The sequence below is a fragment of the Episyrphus balteatus genome, chromosome 1 (genome assembly GCF_945859705.1).
Source record: "Episyrphus balteatus chromosome 1, idEpiBalt1.1, whole genome shotgun sequence".
Lineage (NCBI taxonomy): Eukaryota > Metazoa > Arthropoda > Insecta > Diptera > Syrphidae > Episyrphus > Episyrphus balteatus.
The window spans coordinates 14,375,765-14,399,514 of NC_079134.1; the positions used below are offsets into that span (position 1 = coordinate 14,375,765).

Below are 23,750 nucleotides of genomic sequence, written 5' to 3' on the forward strand. Positions count from 1 at the left end.
TAATCAACAAATACACACAAATAATAGACAACACATGGAAAAAAAATAACTTGGAAAAGTTTACCTACTCGGATTAAATTCAATTTTTTTTTGTTTCTTTTTGTTTTTTTTTGCAAACTGCGACGAAACGACTGACGGCGTGAGTGACGACAGAAAGATGATGGGTTTTGTGTAGAGGAGAGAGAGGAGAATGGTGTTTTAATTAGTTTTTTTTTTTTTATTTATTTAATTCCAATATGGCTACGAGAGTTGTTTTCTCCTTTTTATTTATTTTTGTCTTTATTTTTCAATAGACAAAAAACAAGTTTTAACACTGTTTTTTTTTTAGTATTTTTTTTTTAAGACAAGAGAGTCAGGAAGTTTTTTGTTTTAATTTAATTTGAAATTTTGTGTTTTGTAGAATTTCAAATGAGATGTTTATGCAAATTGGTATTTTGCTGGTAAGAATTTATGTATTTTTTTTTTATATATTAGTTTAAAAGGGGCGACGGAAGAGCACTTTTTAATCAACACTTCTCAAATCGTTCGCTGTCTCGTTAAAACTGATTTGGTTGGATGGAATTTGGAAAAAAGATAGACATCGAATGGAAATCACAAAAATCAAGTGGGGTTTTTTTTTTTTTGCTCGCAGATGATTTTAGTTCGGATTTTGTGTGGGTTTTTTGATAGGTGGTGCTTAGATAGGTATAGAGAATTTTACGGGGTTACGTTAGTACTGTTTGATTCAAAATTTTCAGAGGTTCGATAGTTTTCACTTTTCACATTGACCTACTATATATGGACTGCTAGTCGTTTGACTTTTCCATACAAAAATTGAAAAAAAATGATTCCACATCTTTCTAGCTCTACTAGCGGTATAACCTTAGACGGCGAAAAGAGGAAACTTTTAGTGAGTGACATCTGTCGTTAAAAGGTAGTGCTTTCTCTGTTTTTCTATATTTGTTCCTTTCGCACTTCGTCAAAAATGTTGCACTTATTCTCCGCTTTTTTTTAGGGCGCTAGTATCGCGAAGAAACAAGTGGAACCAACCTGAATATGCTTCTAGCAGTCCATATATATTAAGTCAATGACTTTTCAGATGTTTGTTTTTTTTTCGCTAGTTTTATTTATTTTTTAAATAATTTTATTGAGTAGTGAATAGAATAGGGAAAAAGTGGTTGTTGGAGATACATTACCCAGCAAACGTAGAACTACAGAAAAAAAAAACGGTAAAATATGTACGTCAAAGAAGTGCTTTTTTCACTGAAAAAAGATAGTTATATAATTTCTGTATATAAGAATACGTGAAGCAGCAGCTTGCATGAAAGATGAAATAAATATCCCCTCCATTAAAAGTACAGACAAATAATGTACTTTAAAAGTACATCAGCGAAGCACATCTGGAAGTGCTTCTGATGTATATTTACCAGTACTTTTTTAACTACAGAAAAACCACTGAAACTTGTTCTTTTAAAAGTACTTATATGGAGTACAATACAATTTCACCGGTATATCCGTACTGCTAAAATCCATATTTTAATCTCATCTGGAAATAATCTTCAAAACAAACAAACAATTCTTTTAGGGCCAGTTGTACAAACGTGGTTCAGCCTCGGATCAGGAATTTAATCCACCGATTTCGGCGGATTAGCTGCGAGTCAACTTCGGTTCAAGCATGGATGTGGATATTTTCACAAATTGTGAACCTTGAAAGAGTGCTAAAACGCAACTTTACCACCGATTTCAGAAGATAAAAGTTGCTGATCCACAGATTAAATATTTGTACAACTGGCCCTTAAACAACCATTAGGGGTATTCACGATTCGTTGCAAAGAAAATGTGTAAAATTGCAAAATTTTATTTTTCTACTACTACAACTACAACAGACAAATTTTGCACCATTGTATTTTATTTTTGCAATAAGGTTACTGTACTGTATAGCAAAAGTGCAAAAGTGTAAAAAAATTGTAGTCTGCATGGAATCGTGAATACCCCTATTATACTTATTGGAAAAACAGAAAATCGTTTGTTTTTGGTTAAAGCCTGGTACGCTGCTCGCGCTAAATTTTAGCTCCCATACAAATTATCGAAAATTTTTAGCCTTTATAATTTAAATACATACCTATATAACTTTATGAATAACTTAACTAAGTATTATAATTTTCCATTATTTTTTCTCTAAAAATTATATTTAGCTTTTAAGTAAGAGCCGCTAGTCCCTGCAGCTTGTGCTCTTTATAGATATTAACTTTGTAATTATTCTGTTAAGCCTGGTACGCTGCTCGCGCTAAATTTTAGCTCCCATACAAATTATCGAAAAATTTTAGCCGAGCTAAAATGAGTCCCATACAAATAATCGATAACTTGTATGGAAATTTTATCTTGGCTAAAATTTAGCGCGAGCAGCGTACCACACAGAGAAAAATGAATCTAGTATTTTATACTCCATATGACTAGTAAGGTAATTAAAGTAAAAAGCCCTAGATTTTAAGTGAAATTTACCTTACGTATTGAACATTTCTTTGATCCGTAAAGTAATTTTTACAAAAAAATTACGGTGAACAAATTAAAGTAGTATATACCTTACGAGTAGCAATATTTTCTTTACGTAGAGTCAAATATACCTTCAACCAAAAAAGTGTATGAATCTTTTCACTTTAAGATTCTAGTAAAACATATTTTACAAATTTAACTATTCTATGAATAAGTTTTACCTTACACTAAGGTAATAATAATACTGAATTCTAGGAATTTTCCCCAATAGAGATCAGTGCCCTCGATACATAGAAAAAACTCTTTAAGCTGTCATTGAAAAGTGCGCCATTTGCTCTCCATTTGTGTTGGATGTTTTTTTTTTTTGTCAAAGTTTTTATGTGGCGAGTGCGGAATAATTACATTAATTCATAAAGAATTCGCAAACAATTGGATCAAATAAAGTCAATTTCATTTTTATTGATGATATTTGCTAAGATAAAATTGTATGCATTTATCTTACAAAAATTAATTAAAATAAAAAAAGGTGATTTTTGTAATTATTGAAAAACATAACAGGGTCATACGTACTTACTCCTAAATGGCTTTGAGGATTAAGTACGTGTTACCCAGTTATGTTTTTCAATAATTACAAACCTTTTTTTATTTGAATTAATTTTTGTAAGATAGATGCAAACAATTTTTTTTTTTTAAATGTCATCAATAAAAATGAAATTGACTTTATTTGATCCAATCTGTAATTAAATTATATACCTTCCACAGAGAAGTTCAATTTACTTTAAAAATCAATATTTTCAGCCTTATAGTAAGATAAAATATGTACCTAACTTTCTAGCAATTTCTATAAGAAATTCATACAAAAAAAGGCTATACTCTAAAGTTAATCATAAGCTATACGTTTAAGCCTGGTACGCTGCTCGCGCTAAATTTTAGCTGAGATAAAATTCCCATACAAGTTATCGATAACTTGTATGGGATCCATTTTATCTCGGCTAAAAATTTTCGATAATTTGTATGGGAGCTAAAATTTAGCGCGAGCAGCGTACCAGGCTTTACTAGAAAAGTAAGGTAAATTTCATTTTATTGGGGAGTCATCCCTATTTTAACTTTACATTAAAGTTAAATGTACCAGAAATAAAGTGGTTCACACCTTATTTTTTCTCCGTGCAGGCTTTAATAAATAATAATAATAAATAATAAATTTTAGCTCCCATACAAATTATCGAAAAATTTTAGCTTCAAGCCTGGTACGCTGCTCGCGCTAAATTTTAGCTGAGATAAAATTCCCATACAAGTTATCGATAACTTGTATGGGATCAATTTTATCTCGGCTAAAAATTTTCGATAATTTGTATGGGAGCTAAAATTTAGCGCGAGCAGCGTACCAGGCTTCAAGCCTGGTACGCTGCTCGCGCTAAAATTAAGCTGAGATAAAATTCCCATACAAGTTATCGATAACAAGTTATCGATAACATTTTATCTCGGCTAAAAATTTTCGATAATTTGTATGGGAGCTAAAATTTAGCGCTAGCAGCGTACCAGGCTTGAAGCCTGGTACGCTGCTCGCGCTAAATTTTAGCTCCCATACAAATTATCGAAAAATTTTAGCGAGTCCTATACAATTATCGATAACTTGTATGGAAATTTTATCTTGGCTAAAATTTAGCGCGAGCATCAGCGTACCAGGCTTGAAGCCTGGTACGCTGCTCGCGCTAAATTTTAGCTCCCATACAAATTATCGAAAATTTTTAGCCGAGATAAAATGAGTCCCATACAAATTATCGATAACTTGTATGGGAATTTTATCTTGGCTAAAATTTAGCGCGAGCAGCGTACCAGGCTTGAGCTAAAACTTTTTCGATAATTTGTATGGGAGCTAAAATTTAGCGCGAGCTGCGTACCAGGCTTAATTGCTTTTGATTTGAGCTAAATTTTAGCTTTCATACAAGTTATCGAAAAATTTAGCCGATTTTTCAATAAATTGAATGTGAAGCCTGGTACGCTGCTCGCGCTAAATTTTAGCCGAGATAAAATTCCCATACAAGTTATCTTGTATGGGATCCATTTTATCTCGGCTAAAAATTTTCGATAATTTGTATGGAAGCTAAAATTTAGCGCGAGCAGCGTACCAGGCTTGAGCGAAAATTTAGCTCAAATCAAAAGCAATTGAAAAAAATATTTTTTGTATTTTGATTAGTAGTATCTATCGATATTTTTTAGAAAAGTTATCGATATCATAAATATCGAATACGGTCTCTACCTCTAGCACCCATCCACACACACACAAATATCTCACCTGTCACATAACATCTGTGTGTCACTTGTCACATTTTTCAGTTCTTCGATTTTCTTGCACAAAAATATAAAAAAATTTTCCATCGTTCGACACGATGTTAAATTTATTAAATAAAACCAAACACCTTATTAATTCGGTGCGACACTTGACCACCACCGAAATTATACAACCTCAAGCTCCAGCTCTAATCCTCCCACTAACACAAAAATCAGATATCCCACAAAATATTCGTGCAAACCGTCAGGCATGGATCGAAAATACCGACACAATTGAAGAGAAAAAACTCGGTCTTATCGAATTACATCCCGAAGTATTTGCCACCAATCCTCGAGTTGATGTCATCCAGGAGAATATCGAGTGGCAACGAAAATATCGTTATGTAAGTTTTGCTCATACAAAAGTGCGCTCGGAAGTGCGCGGAGGTGGTCGCAAACCATGGCCACAAAAAGGTGGTGGACGTGCTCGTCATGGATCCATTCGATCACCTTTATTCAAGGGAGGTGGCATCGCTCATGGACCACGTTCTCCAACAACTCATTTCTATATGTTGCCATTCTATAAAAGAGTCATGGGTTTGACTTCGACTTTGTCGGTCAAATTGGCCCAAGACGATTTGCATATTGTCAAAGATTTGGAAATTCCAAGTCGGGATCCAAATTACATTAAGGATTTGATTAAGGAACGTAACTGGGGTCCATCTGTCTTAGTTATTGATAAGTAAGTTGAGTTACAAGTCAAAGAAATAGCACACTTTTGATTTTTCTTACATAAGTTGAACTTATTTGTGACCTATGAAGTGGAATATTATAATTTTTAATTCAGGACATGAATTATCTTATATTTCCTTTCAATTCAATATTTAAAATAACCATACATCGTTCGATCTATAGAAGTCGGTTTTGTTTTTTTTTTTTGATAACACGTATGCACTGCAAGGAAATCCTCCTTTAAATAAAACTTTTCTTTCAAATTCAATTTCAATCTTCTCAATATCTCTTTTCTTCTCCGATATATCTTAATTTAAGTAAGTTTAGTAGGTTTGGCATATCTTACCATAAAGAAACTGATCTCTAAAAATTAATATATCTTTCTCCCTAGAACAAAAGTATACTTTTTCTAATGGACTTTAGTGTGCTGATTTTGAATCCGAACTCAAAAAATTTCGGTCAGCTCTGGTTTTTGAGATATAGTAGTTTTTTTTTGAGATTTTCTAAAAACAAAAACTTGATTTTGTGATACTTTAATGCGAATATCTTAATATCCTGAAGTGATAGAATTTTTTTGACTTCGGATTCTAACTCAGCACATCAAAAACTATAAGAAAAGCGTACTATTGTTTCAAGGAGAAACAAATCTGAAGCTTTACAAGGCAGTTTATCGAATGGTTTATTACAAATAAGATATTTCTAAATAGAAAAATAGTATATAAAATTACAAAACACGTAAAATGTTTTTTTATATGTAGGTATGTTTAATGTATTTTATTTTGGTTTTCTTTACATATTTGACTTTTTAAATATAATGGGCATTGATATTTTACATTTTCCTTAATTAATTAATTAATTAAGGTGCTTTTCTTCATGTAGGATTTACTAAAAAGTGAAGGGTTGCGAAATGTCTGCTTTTTTTGTCAATCAGTATTTTAACAAAAGAGTAAACATGAATATAAAAAAACATATTTGGTGTCAATCGATAGGTCCTATTATGAATAACTGGTTGAACAGAATGAAAATTCGCTTGTAGCAAAGAAAAACGTCGTGGTACAAGATGTCAAATAAATTCGCTCAAAATGTAGAAAAGATGAACAGAATTATGTGGCGTACAAAAATGTCAATTGCTTTGAAAAAAAATAATTTTAACTGAGTAACCACATTAGAAACGTCAAAAGTCATTCCGCTTGTAGCTTGAAGTAAAAGTCGACTCGACTTGTACCACAGCGAATTTCCTTGCCACAGCCACAGCTACGTATTCTGACACAAGCCACAGCTACATCATTTTGGTCTACCAATAAATTTGAGCTCAATGCGACAAATAGTTTTAATTTTATACAAGTTCAAATGAATCTAAAAGGGTGATTTCTTAGAAACTACTCGCATTTTTACAAAAATGGTACCTGATAGAATTTTTCTGAAACCAGATTTCGATTCAGGAAAGTCTAATCTTTCATAATATCAAAAAAATTATTTGAAGGAGTAAAAAAAAAGTTAAATTTTGCAGACCAGTGTAATTTATTATTATTATTTATTAACAATAAATTACAAATTTAATGTTAAAAAAAAGAAAAGTGCACTAGCTACAGAAGCTTTCCACTCGAAAGTAATATATACTATAAAATTATATTGTTAGTATTTTTTTTTTTTTATAACAGGCGCGCACTAAAGGGATTAGTCTACCCTTAATATGGTGAACACAGTACGAGCGTTAGGAAAAAAGGGAGGGGTTTGAAAGGAGATGAAGATAATTAGTTGTTATGTTTTCAATGCTTTTGATAATTTAATTAGGTTCTTCGTGCCGTGGCCTATTTAACACACTTCCACCAACTGATCGTTTACAAAATTGTTATTTCCAAAAACGAAAATTGTAAAAAAAACTTTTTTTTACGTACAATCAATAAGCCGCCAATATTACAGTATTTTTAATTCTCTAATATTTCTGCCCTCAACTCAAGTTAACTAATTTGCATTTTAGATATATTGAAGTAATAGAGTTATGCGAGTAATTTCGAGGTTTTAAAATTAAGTTGATTCTTGACACTAAATCATATTTCAAAACAATATAATCGTACATTACGCAAAGTATTGAATTTAACTCGTATGTTATATTTTAACTCTCTCAAACAAAGTAAAAATGAAACTCCTCGAACCTTTACCGAAGTCATGCCAATTTTAGGATTTATTTTTATTTTGACTTCTCGGGACCTCTAGACAAAACTTTCTTTAAATCAATCAAAATGGCCCCTTTTGTTATTTAAAGCAATATTTTTTGTTCTCAAAAGGATTTTTAAAAATGAAAAGTTAGGCAATAATATTTACAACACTGTAATTTGCGATCCTACCATCATGAAAAAAGAAATAATTAAACTACATACATCTCGTTTCTTATTTCCAGAATTAAGTATTGTTTGATATTAGATCTGCAGACCATGCTGCAGAAAAGCTTAGAAATTGAAATTGTTGAAAACTTTTTGCATTCTATAGGGTCTGTATAAAAATAAATTGGCTGAACTTATGTTCGAAAACCTGTACAAATTTGTTGACAATACCTTTCTTCAGAGCACTTTAGCCATAATCGTACGAAATGATTTAAAAAGTCCACATTTGTATTTCTTTCTGATCGGTCTATCTACTCGTATGGAAGTTTTTCGGGGATAGGTTCACACGATTCATTTTCAGAGTTTAAATTTCTATTTGCTTTAACTAAATAAATAGTATTATGCGACCATTTACTAAAATTAGAGTTTAAGCTATTTGAGAAGGATTTTTCCCTTGAATGTGAAGATCGAAAATAACTCTCCTTTCTTTCGCAGTTTAATTAACTTTTCTGTTAATTTTTTTTTAACACTTATGTAGATTAAATAGAAGCAATATAAGATATAAATTTTCTTCTACAACTTTTGAACACAGAACAAAAATTTAACGAAATGGAAATAAACATTGAAATTAACGCTACTTTTAAGACTATATTGTCTCGATCCCTTTATTTCGATAATATACCCAAATAAAAAAATGTATAAAAAGCATTCCACAAATCTGAATTTCGAATTACATTTTTTTTCTCAATAGTGTGCTATTTCTCTGTCCATAGCTGTATATCCCCTTCTCTAAATGTTTTTCTATTTTCCAGCAACGACATCTTCCCCGAGAACATCTGCTATGCTACGGATGACATTGGCTATGTCAATCTGATGCCAGTGTACGGATTAAACACCTACTCGATGCTCAAGCATGACACCTTGGTCCTCACAGTTGGAGCTGTTAAACAAATTGTCGATCGCATTCTTTATCAACTAAATCGAAGAGATGGAAATAGCTTACAAGCAAAATTCAAAACCGACCAATAAAGAAACATTTACACATTTATTCAAATCAAAAACATAATAATTATCAGATTTTGTTCTTGTTTTTTTTTTTCTGTTTTGTTTTTTGTTATTTTTTATTACATTTAAACATATTTTAACTATTAGCTACTATCGTAATTAAAAAAAAAAAAAGAGGCGAGATGGAAGGAAGAGATTATTATTATTCACATCTATAATCTGCTTGTCTTCTCTTCCTTTTTTTCTGGTTCTAGATATTTTTGTTAATTTTTAGTTTAGTTTTCTGTTGGTTGATGTGTTTTGTTTTTTAAGTAGAATTTGTTGTTTTTTTTATTATTGTTCTCCAAGTAGTTTATGACGAATCTGCCAACGTAGTTCAGAGCGATTTGATTCGCCGGGAAGATTTGTTTTGAATTTCTCCCATTCGTGTTGGTAGTATTGATACAATTGAACGGGATCCATCCTTGTGTGATGAGCAGAGTGGGGAGTTTTTGAACGTGAACGTGGTCGGATCCCTGTGGAATTGCAAAACAAAAATGTTACTAAAACAATGTAAAAAATATTTATATATGTAGAATTATAACTAACTGACTAATAATAAAGTCGAAAAATTGAATTTCACTTTTCTCCAATTGTTAAATACGAGCTAAAAGTTTTTAAAATGTCTTTATTTTGCTCTTTGACATAATTTTTGAAATTTGGATAGAGATTTGATTCGATATTTTGAAAAGGACAGCTTTGAGTAGTGAACTGTCGTAGTCATGGTCATAGTCAGTCTTTATTAAAGGATTTGATCAGTTAATTATACTATTTCAATAGAAAGACAAACTACTTATACTTATACAAATTTATAAGAAGTTTGTCTTTCTATCTATTTTTTTTGATTTGATCAGATGAAAATTGACTACATTCTGTCCAGTTGATGCAGTCATAGAATTTTTTTTAAGGAGTTTTAAAAGAAGAATTATAATTATATATATGAAACGTCCCGTGGGTTTTCAAAAGAGTTCCAAAGTTATTGAAATCATTGTAAGACAGAAACTAGATTCTCGATTGAAAGGATAGACCAATAAACATCCTTTCGGAAAAAATTGTCGATGGCATCATTGCATAAAGTGTCGAAAAATACTCGAATTGTTCAGTCTTTGGTGGCCCACAAGGACAAAAACGATATATAACGGCCTTTAGCAAATAAAGCCTAAATGGTTTCTAAAATATTGTCAATTTTGTCGAAATCGAATAATTTTTTTAATAGTGGTTCTAAAGCAAGAAAACCAATTTGTTCTAATTTTAGGGCTTAGAGCTGAAGTGAACCAAGTCACAAAAAGTGAATCCGGAGATATAACGAGTTAAAGTTAATACGTTTCCATTGAATCTAATGGTGAATATTTTTTTCGAACAAATAACAATTAAGGTCGAAAAACTTTTGACTTGGTCCGTTTCAGCTGTGAAACCTCCAATTGTTATACATTGTACCACTGACTGAGATATGCTTTCATACCTGTTAAGTTGGCTAGATATACACCCGTATTCTGCTATTCGATTCACATGAATTGAAAGATTTCCTTCCTTTACCACATCAACATGGCTTTTAAAAAACGCTAAATTTAGAAATCAAAACGTTGTTTCCGTCTGTTTTAGAAATTTTAAAGAAAAAAAAATGTTTTAAGTTTAATTTTAACCCCAATTTAAAAGCTTCTTATTTTAGGTATTCGATTCACACGAATCGAAAGATTTCCTTCCTTTACCACATCAACATGACTTTTAAAAAACGCTAAATTTAGAAATCAAAATGTTGTTTCCGTCTGTTTTAGAAATTTTAAAGAAAAAAAAAATGTTTTAAGTTTAATTTTAACCCCAATTTAAAAGCTTTTTATTTTAGAATTTCACGTGAATCGAATAGCAGAATACGGCCGATATATTTTAATCTTAGGTACTCTATAAGCTCTATTAATGCTAGACTATTTCCAAAACCAAATATAAAAACATTTAAAGAAATTTATCAATAACAATATAATTATACGATAACATACTCACACATTGCATTTGATGACTTCTCGGTGGCCCGACTTGTGCGTGCCGTACTTGTTCCTGCTGTATTTGGCTTTGCTGGCGCTGGTAATGTTTGTCTTCTTTTAGTAGAAGATATCGTCATCTTTGAACATCCAGAGGCTTCCTGTTTAGAACTAGGCTTCTGATGTTGTTGCTCTTGTTGTTTATGATCACGCAAAACTCCACTTCTAACTCCATGCTGCTGCAACATACCATCATTCTCCTGCCGTACCTGTTTCTCCATATTAACCATCTTCTTTCTCAAATTATTCTCCTTATCTGCATTCATCTTTGAATGACTACTAATCATTCCATCTCTCCTCAGACCATTGTTGTCATCGTCAGCAGTAACAGCAGCATCTGATTTAGCTCGAAAACTGGCCGTAGTTTTGCGATAAAGATTATCAAAGTAATCTCTTTGATGAACATTAACTCCCATTGATTCTTCATATTTGATTAGTTTTCGTAAATCTGTAAAAGATTTTTGTGTTTTTTTTTTTTAAGTATTTTGATTCGGTTATATCTCTCTTCTTCTTATTTACAAGTCCTTCATTAGTTGCATCATCGTCATTTTTTAAGTGGTTCTATAACCTTACTCTTGTTATCTTTCTTCTTCCTCCTTCTCTTTTCTCAAACTCTTTTTTTCTATCTTTAATATTTTTTTCTTTAATTTCTAGTTAGGTTCCATATTTTATTTATTTTTTTGCAGGCAGATTATACATTACAATTACAGATAATATTTTTATTTTATTTAATAAATTTTATTATTATTCTTCTTACTCTGGGTAATCATCATCACCCTCATAGTAATTTAAAGACTACCTTCTCTGACGAAAACGCCGAAATGGAGTACGCAATCGTTTGCAAGAAACTTTAACTTCCTTCTTAATAATGCTTCTCATGGCCATTGTCAGATGGTTTTTCGCTGTCGTCGGCGATTTTACCTTGAGTTCTTTTTCTGATGTGGCGGGTGGTGGTGGTGCAGCTAAAGTCGATGAGGTCGTACACTCATCATCAATGTCTTCGGTTTTGATTATTTGATTACAGCTTATATCTAAATCTGTCTCCAAACCATCGGAGGAGACTGTAAAAATGTCCGAATTATCGGCTTTCTCACTCGGACTCATGCAACTGTTATTGAGGATATCATCTTTGCAGATGTTAGAGACTTCTTCTTCTTCTTCTTCATCATCATCGGGCACAGAACTTCTTGTGCAGTCATCTTTGTCATCCAAATCAGTGTCGGGTGGTGTCATTGATGTCGTTGTGGGTGCAACTTGAGCTCCACTATTCTTCTGACGTGTCTGATAATCACAAAAGAAACGAAAACGTTCTGGTTTCTGAAGCAGGTGGTTTTGTCGCGTTGACATTGTATTTCTTCGTCTTGTCGTTGGCCAGCCTGTTTTATTGGCTCTGTTGTTTTTCCGTCTTCGATTGTGCGCCGAAAACAGATTATAACTACTGTGGCAGGCAGGTTTACGTGAAGAAGTATGATCATTTGGATCGTTTCCATTGTCTGTCCCTCCTCCACCATCGTAACAATCAATAAGATCTATCAGATCAATGTCACTAGTGAAATCATCGACAAAGCCCGACGATGATGATGACTCTTGGATCGGCAGAGTTGGTGTATGTCGCAGAGCTTTCATCGAAATACGACCCAAATATGCATCAATTTCATGCTCAAGTTGTATTGAGCTCTTTTCCTTGGTCTCGAGGCTTTTCAGACGCTTTTCATCGAGTTCAAATTCAAGACCACTGGTCTTTGGTTTGCCACCAGGCTTACCACCCTTCTTTTTGCTATTTGGCGACAACGGCGTTGCTGTGGGTATAAAATCATCGAATTTCCTCTGCCCTCGCCTCAGCCGCTTTACATTCTCACTGATTTCCGAAACAAACTGCAGCGGTTCGGGGGTATCATTGCGAGAAGGAGGAGCATACACTACTGGCGGCGGTGATGGTGTTTTTCTTTTTTCCGGAGTCTTCTCTTTTGGTGGAGGTGTTGGCGGTGACTCATCAAGCTCAGAGTCTTTGCGTTGTTTTATCAGACAACTGAGGATGGCCAGAGTAGAGGCATGCTCACGCGGTGACTTTCTTGGCATAAGATCACAGCTTAGGAATGTTGCTTTGTTCAGGTGCTTATTGTGAGGTGGTGCTTTGCTAGCTTTCGTCGACTTCGTCGCCGCAGTCGTAGTTGTTATCTCCGCCACCGGCTCCGGTGTGTTGCTTTTACTTTTTCTCTCTTTTTTAATTTTCTTCAATTTTCCAACTCGCTTTGCTGTTGGTTTACTAACACTAACTACTGGCTCTTGTTTTATTTCAACCATTTGCTGTGGAGTACATATTCTACAATTCGACACCGTTCGCATTGGTATCGCTCCAATTTCATAGGGCAATTTCCGATACGATGTACTACCCCAGTACTCAAACATTCGTTCATGGCAGGCATCTTGCCGCCGAAACACTTCGAACCAAACCTCTTTAACAGGCAGCCGTTCAAAGGCATAAGTTTGTTCTTTTATTCGACCTTGATTGACGTCAAAGGCAGGAACCTTGCGTACTTTTTTCTTAGTTGGTGACTTTTCTGGACTATCTTCACTCTCGATTGAGTTAAAATCCAAATTTTTAATTTCTTCATCTTCTTCTTCTTCGTATTCAGTATTTCCATCTTCCCCCATCCTATCCTCCGAGTCCCATCTTTGTTGCTTGCTACGATTTCTGGGATTTCTGCTAGTTGCACGTCGTTTACGTCCACTTCCTACGGAGTGTCTTTTCCGTTGTCTTGTTGTTGTCGTTGTGGATGGTTTTGATGTGATAGGATGTTCTGTTGTGGCTTGTGATGTTTTGTTCGGCTGGATGGGGGTGTTTGGAAAGCTCTGATAGCAGACAGAAGCCGTTTTGGTGTTGTTGCTTTTGTTGTTATGGCTATTGTCTGCTGTTCGTTTACGTTTGCCGGCAGCTGAGTCTGGTCGATCTGGGATAGATGGTTCTTCGGTCAAGTGGGACTCACTTGATATACTGCTGCTCGATATACGATTGCTATCGGTGCTTGTTTGTCGGTCTGAATCAGTTGCACGATCGCTTGAAGTTGGCCGCCGTGGGAACATAAAGTTCTCCGCTTCCCCGTTTAGAACTGATAGCTCGGTCTGACGAATCTTACGAAATTTGACAATTATTGAGGATTTCTTCGGCGACACCGGATCGGTTTGTGCTTTACTGTCCGCTACAACTTTGTAAATTGTCGAATTTGGCAGAGGATGGCGAATTGGTGGCGAGTCTAGAGGCACATTTAACTTAGACTTCCGGCCATTATTGTGAGATGGTTTCTTCTCGGTCACAACCTCCACCTCTTTGAGCTTAGTTTTGATCTTTATTCCCGGTGGCGCTGGATTGGCAGTTGGCGCAGGTGGTGGTGGAGTTTGTTTGCGTGATGACTTCCTCGTCGATCTAGAAGATTCTTCTTCAATTTCCATTGGTTCAACTGATTCCTCTTTGGCTTCGTCTTTTGAGGTGTCTTCAAGAAATTTATCCACACTGGCACTAGTTTTGATCAGTGAATCCAAGGCCAGATAATTGTTTTGATTGCGGGCAAAGAACTCATGATCCTTGGTCTTTAAATGTATCGTCAATGTGTCATATTCAATTTTACAAATTTCACACACACCACATTGCTTTTCGGAGGAATTATCAACAACCGCAGCAGGTTTTTCTGTGGCTTGTTTGGGTGCCTGTTTGGCCTTCAAACGCATATGGTTTGGATTGTGTTTGGACGACGAACGACTTTTGCGCGTCATGGCATTCGTTTTCGATGGCTTATCTTTGGCAGATTTTGTGGATTGGTCACGTCTTGGTGTTAAGCGAAATGCTCCACCTTCTCCTCCGGGTTGTATTTTTGGCCACTCGATATTTCGAAATACCGAATAGTAGGGTCTATTTGAACCTGATATGGCTTCGATTTTAATAAAATGACCTTTAAGTTGTATCGGTTCACAAGCTCCTTTTGTAGGTTGTTGGGATTTCTTGGCGTATTGTTTAACGTCGGCTGTGACTTTTTTCAAAAATCTTATGGCGTATTCTAAACTCCAAATTCTATAAGCACCGTGTTCTAGGTTAGGTCGCTTATGTTCTTCTGGTTGCTGCTGCTGATTCACTGAATAATGTTGACTTTGTTGTTGGCTTTGTAAGGCTCTGTGGAGCATTGCATCTGCACGAGAGATTTTTTTCTTATTATTGGGGGTATTGTTGGTTGAGGCCCCTTTAATACGTGAATGACTACTACCTACGCCATCTGTTGCTGAATCACCAGAATAATTGGATTGATTTGTGTATGGAGTTTTTGGTGTGGTCGGGGTTTGTGGGGATTGTAAGTATGGTGATGGAGTTATGGGATATGAGCCACCTCCACCGCCGCCTCCCACTCCGCCACCGTTTACTCCGACTCCAGCTGAAGGACTATTAAGACAATGTCCGTTATTATTGTAATTGCTGTTGCTACCTTGTTGGGCTTTTTGTTGACTTCCCGAAGGTGCAGCTGGTAGTGATCTATCGGTTATGAAATGTGTAACACTTTTGGTTAGAAAGAATTCTAAATTGCCACCTAATTCGGTGATGCGTTCTTCGACTTTTTTCGATATTTGATGATCTTTGATGTCAAGATAGAAATTGAAATTTACTAAAGGTCGTCGGCCTTTGACTAGCTTGCACAAACTAGGTGATTGAGTGCTTATTTTGTTATCTTTAATTGATGTTGTGGTCTTTGGAGAAACAGAATTTGTTGCTGTTGCTGATGATTTTGTAGTTGTGGTTGGAATTTCCGAGTGTGGTTGCATGCTATAAGCAAACTAGCTGCGCCCGGATGAAGAGATTAAAGCACAAAAAATAAGAAAGAAAGGGAGAAAAAGATAAAACGAAGAGTAAGATTTTTATTCAATTTTGTTTGTTTTTGTTTGAATTTAATGAAGAATGTTAAAAATAAAGTTCCTTTTTTACTTTGATATGAACAATAATGCAACAAATGAAGAATGATAAAAACACTTAGAAAATAAAAAGATAAAATATTAATGATCGTGAAGTTTTCATTCAAACCTTACTACATATACTGCTTCTTAATCTGCTAAGTAACCATCTTTTGTAGAAGTACGAAAAGTGTTAGAAATTAAAAGTTTCTTGTTTTTATTTTTTTAATTTATGTTAGGAAAAAGTATAGATTTCAATTGTAAATTTATTTTAAAACATCACTTCCCTGAAAATGAACAATATGGCAATCTATATAAACAAAAAAAAAAATACCAATCATGAGTTAATATTATTGAAACCATTATAAACAAAATTTAAGATAAATATCGCTCTCTAACGGCCAATTTCTTCACATAAGTCCTAAGCCAGCTTAGTACCCGGTCTAGCTAGACCAGGTCCTAGCACTAGTACTCGGTCCTAAGGAAAAGTTAGGACCTGAGCATTTCTTCACATATATAGGACCTGATCTAAATTCACAACGCAGTCCTAAGAATTAATACGTATAAAACTGGTCTAACTGTCATTTTGACAATATTTTGATGTTTTAAATATTTTATTTTGATATTTCAGCAGATTAAACCAAATGAAAAATATACAAAAAACAGTAAATTAATGAAATTATCATTAAAATATTTTTTTTTTAAATATTGTAAAGATTGAAAAAGAGGCCAACAAGAACAGAAGATAAATTCTATTAAGAATTGTCACAATCAAGAATGAAGATAACGTCTGGATCGTATACAAAAGTATCGGCAAGACTGGTAACTAGTTCACCAACGAATATAGATTGGCCATTGCCTGGGAAAGTCCGAAGACAAAAAAAAATCATTTTAAAATAAGTAATAAAAAAGACGTTAACTATGCGGATGTTTGTTCATAATGTAAATTCATATCTAAAAAAAATAACGTTTTTGAAAAACTGCGGCTTTATTGTTTTGGTGGAGTTTTTTTTTATAGCAGTCATAGGACGAACAGAATGAAGACAAGTTTGAGCATAATCTTCAATGCTATTTGTAAATAGAATCCTTTTGCAAATACATTTTGCGTTGGAAATTGGAAGATGGTTTTCACACGGCCATCACAAATTCTAAAACCTGTCCTCTGCCCGTAAAATGGTACCGAAAGATGATATTTTGAGTGAATATTGTATGTAGGTGACTCCATTTATATTTATACTTAACCATGGTTTTCCTATCAGAAATGCAGTGCCAACGATTTTTTTTTTTCATAATAATTTATTCAAAAGTTGCTTTGTCGTTATTATTCATGAATTATATCTAATGCAAAAAATCGATTATTATGTTTTTGGTAAATAAAAACAAAATCATCCAAATCATTAAAATCAATAGAAACGCACTTTTCAAACGCAACAACACCCAAGAAATTAAGAAATCTGCCAGATATCTCTTAAAAATAATTAAATTCATTGCTTTCATTGAAGTACTAATCGCTAGACTACCGATTTTGAGGTCCTAATAAATACCGAGTCCTAACTAATACTCGGTACCAATTTGACAGTACTAAGGCTTAGGACTTTTGTGAAGAAATCACTTGGTACCGATCTGAGTACTAACGATTGGTATAATAACCAGGTACTAGTCGATTTTGAGGAGCTAGCTAGGACCAGGTCCTAACTAGTACTCGGTCCTAAATTGACAGTTTTAGGACCTAGTACTTGGGTGAAGAAATGAGTTGGTACTGATTTGAGTACTAACTTTAGGACTAGGACCGGTATTAGCGTTAGGACTCTGTGAAGAAATCGGCCGTAAATAAAATACTCTCATAATTAAAAAACCTCCGTTGTAGTTTAATTTAAGAGCCCCCACACACTACAAACTTTCTGTCATTTAATCGGCCTCTTGGTCAGTATGGAAATATATGAAAGTGTTATTGGTTAGGTATCGGTTCATGAGAAGATTTGTTTTGCTTTTCATTGGCCATCAAACTAAACAATCGGATGGCCAAATATGTCATAAGCGTCTCTGCTAATGTTGCTTTTAGATGATGCATTCTACATTCTACAACTCGAAAATATTTCGAAAAAAACACATATTTTTCGGCCAAATATCTGCATAGTGTGTACACTCACCTCCAACCCAACTATTTAATTGGACCATTATGCGTACAAATAGCTCATAGAAAACCGATAAAAAGTTTGTATAGTGCAGGGTCTCTTAATTCAAAATTTAGGTTCTAATGTAAATCTATACAAATGATTTAAATCAATCCCTTCATGGTTCACGAATCTAAGTTTAAATTCAATTTTTTATCAATTAAAGTACAAAATTTCAAAAAAACAAGAAAGGCGTTTTCGTTTGGTCGTCCGGGACTGTCCGAAATTCATCCGAACGATTCTGAAAATGATCTTTGGCACTCAATAACAGTTCTAATTCTAAAAAGAAGAGCAAAGTTTCATCTTATCGTTATTTCTTTCTCTTTTGCACTTCTTTTACGCGAAGAAATGCCGGACACTGATGCACATGGAGGCTTTCTCAATTCCTCGCAATAGGCTTAGGCAGTACTCTTGAAAGATAATATTTAGGTGGAATATGCTAAATTCGAACGCAGTGACAGTCTTTCACACTAACCATTGCGCCTAGGGGTTCATAATCTAAAATCCTCAAATTTTACTAACATCACGACTGCAGTAGTTTTAAATTGAATGTTATCTTCGGTTGTTTGCCTTTCCTTGTTGACGTGGTACTGATGATCAACATTAGTTACACAATTCAACATTTTGTACTTTAAAGAAATTAGATTTACTAGTTTAAAATTAAGTGCATTTTTATGTCAAACCTGTATCGCAGCAAAACATGATATTAAAACTAAAATTTGAGCATTTTGTAGGTTGTTAATTTTTAATATTCTATAATGAAGTACATATTCATAACTGGACAAGCCATACAATTAGTAGTAAAAATGTCACACCGTCAACGATGAAATGCCTTAAAAATTAGTTGATTTTTTTCAAATTGAATATTATAAGAATTTGTAAATTTTAACGATTTAACGGTCTGTGGTAGTTTTTAATGTAATTTTATTTTTGTATTCAACATTTCTTCCAGAATTGAATATTAACATTATTCGAATTAGTTAAAGGGAAAATGTAACATTACACTGCACAACAAGGTTTTGGATGAATAAACTATACAATACTTTTCCAATGGTTTTTGGTGTGCTGAACTCGAATCCGGAGTCAGAAACATTCTATCAGCTCTAGTTTTTGAAATATTGCCATTAGAAAATGCAAAAACACGTTTTTTGGCTGATAGCTCTGGTCAACAAAATTTGACTATTTTTATTATGAATAAACCAAACTATACTATTCCAATAGTTTTTGGGGTGCTTAACTCGAATATGAAGTCAGAAATATTCTATCAGTCTTAGTTCTTGAAATATTGCAGTTAGAATTTGCGAAAAAAACGTGTTTTGGCTGTTTTTGAGGTTATGCTTTGATGTGAGGTACCTTATTTTGGCATATTTTTTAACGGTTTCTGTAAGAACTGTTTTTCTTCTTTGAAAATCTGTTTAAATCTTTCCGAAATCTGTTTTATTATCTGAGATATCTTAAGTTTAAGTACGTGTGTTTTGGCTTATTTTATCAATAACGTTATTTCAAACTGCAGTAACTTCAAATTAAAATATCTCGGATTATAAAAAAAGATATCGGAAAGATTAAAACAGATTTTTAAAGAAGAAAGGCAATTCTTATACAAACCTTCACAAAAAGTGTTGCAAAAAAATTCCCACACATTGCAGCATAACTTCAGAAACAGGTGTTTTTGCATATTCTAACGGTAATATTTAAAAAACGGGAGCTGATAGAATATTTCTGAATTCGGATTCGAGTTCAGCACACCAAAAACCTTTGGAAAAGTATTGTTTGGTTAATTCATCATACAAAAAGCTCAATTTTGTTGTGCAGTGTTATAGATACTTTTGAATGCATATTACATTTGAACTTAATTTTAAATTTTATGTAAATCCACTTGCTGTTTTATCTTAATTGAATAGAAAATTCATGTTTTCTTAACTGATAAATTGAATATAATATTGACTCAAACCAAGTACCTGCCATACATTACATGTATGCAAGAGGTAAATTTGATGTCTGCATTATGTACCTATATTAAATTTGAAATAATATGCTATTCCTCTTCCAAAAGCTATGTATACCTATTTTTAATAGAACATACTATAAGCTCTAGAGTACCTATCTATAAACTACATAATTATTATAATTTAATCGACCTATTTTTTTTTTTTATTTGAAACTCATTAAAAATATTGAACATACATAATACCTAGGTTTGATTGGTGGGTTGTTCTTTTTTTTGTACAGTCTCTCTCTATGCAATCGACTGAATATGGAAGCTAAAAAAAAAAACTACACATTAGTGCATGCAAGTGTAACCCCCCAGAAAACATCATACATTTATAGTGTGTACGTAAACAATATTATTTTTTTTTAATTCAATATAAATATAGGTAGTTTGTTTGGTTCGATCTTTGGGGGTGAGTAATTGCACGATATGGGAGTAATAATAATTATATTTTTTTTTAGATTCCAAATAAAAAAAGAAATAAATAAAATAAAACATGTTTTAGTGCTTGATTTATTTTTATTTGTTTACCTTACACACACATGTACTAGTTAGTACCTACTCACCTACAATTAAAAATAAAATTTCTTGTTTTTAAGATAAGCAAGTAATCTCTCTCCTTCCATATAATAATTAGATATCTTATAACCTAAACCTATATTAGAAGACAAAACAAAATATAGGTATCTTATTTTTTTGGCGCCAAAATCATACTTCCCATCTTTCCATTCTCTTCACAACATTTTTTGGCATCACATTCTTAGAGGAGGAAATATGTATCAAAAACCAAAAGACATGTGAGAGTTGGTTTTTATTGTTCCATCCATAAGATAGACAACAACAATAAAATATTGTTAATAATAGCAGATGCCATATATGCGCGCACAGAGAATCATAAATTCTTATGGAAGAAAATTCTATTGTCATCCAAAAACATAAATGCAGAAGTGTACCTTCCTGTTTTCTATCCTATACAGTCTCCTACCCCCCGTATTCTCTACTCTTACTCCTGGTACAATCCATCCACCCAACCCTTACTTTTTTTTCAATTTTATACCTACCAAACTATCATCATCCAAACCTACCTACAGAGAAAACAACATAAAATACCTATTTCAAAAAAAAAAAATATAACCTAAAACTCAAACCTATAGGAAGAACGAACCGCGGCCATTGTTGTTTTTGTTTACACCAACAAAAAACCCAACAAGAAGCAACGAATACATACACAAAAAGGAATACACAAATATTTTGATGTAGGTACGAGAAATGGAATATAAAATAAAAAAGAATGAAAGAAGAAAAAAATAATAAAAAAAAAAACGCGCTCAGAATAGAAACAAATAATAACAAAACTCGATTCTGCAAGTTTTTTTTTTTTTTAATTTGATTTTTTTCCAAAGTCGTTGTCGACTCTCGTCATTGTTGCAATTCTAACTTCAACATTTAAGACTTCTCTCATTCATTTTAAGACTTTTTTCAAGAAATTTTATGCCAAACCAAATGCTTACAGACAAACAAAAAGAACGAAATATAATTAAATAAATCGCAACTTTGTGTTTATCGAGAATTCAAGAATAAAATACAAAATAAAAAAGCTCAACCACTCGACAAACTGACACGAAGCAAGAAAAAAAAAAAGACAATTGGAAATGGAAAACTTGGAAGAGAATATGACCAAAAACAACATAATATCGACAGTAGAGCTCGTGTTCTTTGCATTTGACTGTTTAAATAAGAAGACAGCAGCAACCCGTATAGGCTCATTGTTTTGGGTTGCAAGTTTTGCTGTCGATAGCAAATGAAAAACTTTTTTTATAGATATTTATTTCAGAGCCATTATATTTTGTTCGAATCGAAACGAAAGAAGGCCCCGTTGTCATTCCCTTCGCCTCTGCTCTGTCGTCGAAGACAAAACAACACCGAAGAACGAGGGAGAATTAAAAATCGAAATAGATACAAAATAAAAATACAAAAAAAAAATAAAATACTGAAAAAAAACGAAATCAACATCTCTCTACACTAAACAGCAGAGGAAAATATAGCACCACAAAGGCACACGACGACGACGAAGCACCAGAACACCATAGCCAGGCAAATAGCAAGCCCCAGCAGAGCACCACCAACCAACATCTAAACCCCGAACTCGTCGAGAAGAGAATAGAATTTTTGCTTGTTTTTTTTTCAGTTTTTATTTTTTTCTTTCAGTTTCATGAAAAAAATATAAAATAAAAAAAAAATATAAACGCGTACCGAATGAATTAACCTAACCATCCCACTGCAATCGAGCAGCAAGCAAGCAAGCAAACGAGAGAAGCATGAGGCTGGTGGCTGTTTGGTTCGGTTTTGTTGGCTGGCAGCACATAAAAATATACAGAAAAAATTGTATACGACCAACAGAAAAAAAAAACAGAAAGAAAAAACTTTCCACGAAATGGCGATCCGAGTCGAGTAGAAAATTGTGAATATTTTCTCGATGTTTAGAGCCAGAGCACACTCCTCCATTAGATAATATAATAAAATGGGACACAAAAAACGAAGCGTAGCCCGGCCGACTTTTTACTCTGAAATGACGAACGATATACAACAACGTTGACAACGACGACAAACGATTGGAAAATATAATAAAAATTCATACAATTTGTGTAGGAAAACGAAAAAACTTGATGAGCAGAGTAGAATTTAAAAGAGTAAACGAATTGGAACATTAAATTAAAACTTTTACAAATAACAAACAAAAAATACATATATTTACCTTTAATAAATTCCTTTAGTTGTGCAGCGGTAATATTGCGATAACCCAATTCATTTAAATATTCCAAAATTGCTCGGGCGTCCAATGGCAGATGAGACATTTTTTTTTTCTCTTCGTATAGTCGGGCGTCCTATTAGAAGCTCGGCCGTGGGTTTTTTTTTCTCTTCTTTTTCGTTTATGAAAATCAATATAGTTTTCAGATAATTGAATATGAATTGATTGAATTGATAGACTATAATAAAAATTTGATTATTTAATAAATTGTTGGCGATGAACAACGAAATTGATACACCATTTTCTTCTTTTTTACAGAATTTCAACAAAAAAAAAATCTATCACGGCTTCATGCTCTGAACTTATAAGCAAGGCAACTATATGGGGGGTTTCTTTTTCTTCTTTTTTGTCACCTTTTTTTGCGTTTTGACAGTTGAAATTTGTTTAAGTGTGTGTGTGGTTTATAGGAAAGTTGAGGATGTGTGTAGGGTAAATTGTGTAGAATGAAGTATGGTGGATGAAATGGAAAGTGGAAATATGAAGAGAGGAAGCGAAATGCGAAAACGTTATGGCGATTTTGGGCAGGTGTGTTCGGAGACTGGAGTTGGGGATGTGTTCAAATGGTTGGGAGGGATGTGTTCGAGAGTTTGTTTTTAGGGAGATATCTCCCTACCTTTACAGGCCGCCTCCACAGGAGATAATTTTTGTCATGTTGACGTGTCTTAAGCCTGGTACGCTGCTCGCGCTAAATTTTAGCTGAGATAAAATTTCCATACAAGTTATCGATAACTTGTATGGGATCCATTTTATCTCGGCTAAAAATTTTCGATGATTTGTATGGGAGCTAAAATTTAGCGCGAGCAGCGTACCAGGCTTCAGCTAAAATTTAGCGCGAGCAGCGTACCAGGCTTGAGATAAAATTTCCATACAAGTTATCGATAACTTGTATGGGATCCATTTTATCTCGGCTAAAAATTTTCGATAATTTGTATGGGAGCTAAAATCTAGCGCGAGCAGCGTACCAGG

At 33.6% G+C, this 23,750-nt stretch overlaps 4 protein-coding genes across 6 annotated transcripts in view; 1 reads left to right on the top strand and 3 right to left on the bottom strand.

Annotated features, from left to right (window-relative positions):
• The window catches only part of LOC129914539 (NF-kappa-B inhibitor cactus), a 38,709-nt gene extending 38,148 nt beyond the window's left edge, over nt 1-561 (bottom strand). Inside the window, exon 1 of one of the 2 annotated variants that reach the window (XM_055993851.1) lies at nt 69-561. The gene's annotated coding sequence lies outside the window, so the exon portion shown is untranslated. Of the gene's footprint in view, nt 1-64 lie in introns of both variants that reach the window. The other variant, XM_055993859.1, reaches the window with a different exon arrangement.
• Nucleotides 562-4,764: 4,203 nt separating this feature from the next.
• On the top strand, nt 4,765-8,868 carry LOC129915805 (39S ribosomal protein L4, mitochondrial). The gene is made up of 2 exons (XM_055995494.1): nt 4,765-5,485; nt 8,612-8,868. The coding sequence occupies exons 1-2, from the start codon at nt 4,863-4,865 to the stop codon at nt 8,826-8,828; spliced, it is 840 nt and encodes a 279-aa protein (XP_055851469.1). The 5' UTR covers nt 4,765-4,862; the 3' UTR covers nt 8,829-8,868.
• Nucleotides 8,869-9,078: 210 nt separating this feature from the next.
• Nucleotides 9,079-23,125, bottom strand: LOC129915815 (uncharacterized). 2 transcript variants are annotated; one of them, XM_055995514.1, is made up of 3 exons: nt 22,731-23,125; nt 10,838-11,327; nt 9,079-9,319 (listed from the first exon to the last, which is right to left on the bottom strand). In XM_055995514.1, exons 1-3 carry the CDS (start codon nt 22,828-22,830, stop codon nt 9,181-9,183), a joined length of 729 nt encoding a protein of 242 aa, XP_055851489.1. In that variant the 5' UTR covers nt 22,831-23,125; the 3' UTR covers nt 9,079-9,180. The 2 variants fall into 2 exon arrangements, with proteins under 2 accessions (XP_055851489.1, XP_055851481.1); XM_055995506.1 differs by having other exon boundaries at nt 10,842-11,327; nt 22,731-23,111.
• Nucleotides 11,326-15,967, bottom strand: LOC129915796 (protein chiffon). The gene is made up of 2 exons (XM_055995484.1): nt 15,947-15,967; nt 11,326-15,701 (listed from the first exon to the last, which is right to left on the bottom strand). The coding sequence occupies exon 2, from the start codon at nt 15,683-15,685 to the stop codon at nt 11,675-11,677; it is 4,011 nt and encodes a 1,336-aa protein (XP_055851459.1). The 5' UTR covers nt 15,686-15,701; nt 15,947-15,967; the 3' UTR covers nt 11,326-11,674.
• Nucleotides 23,126-23,750: the final 625 nt, after the last annotated feature.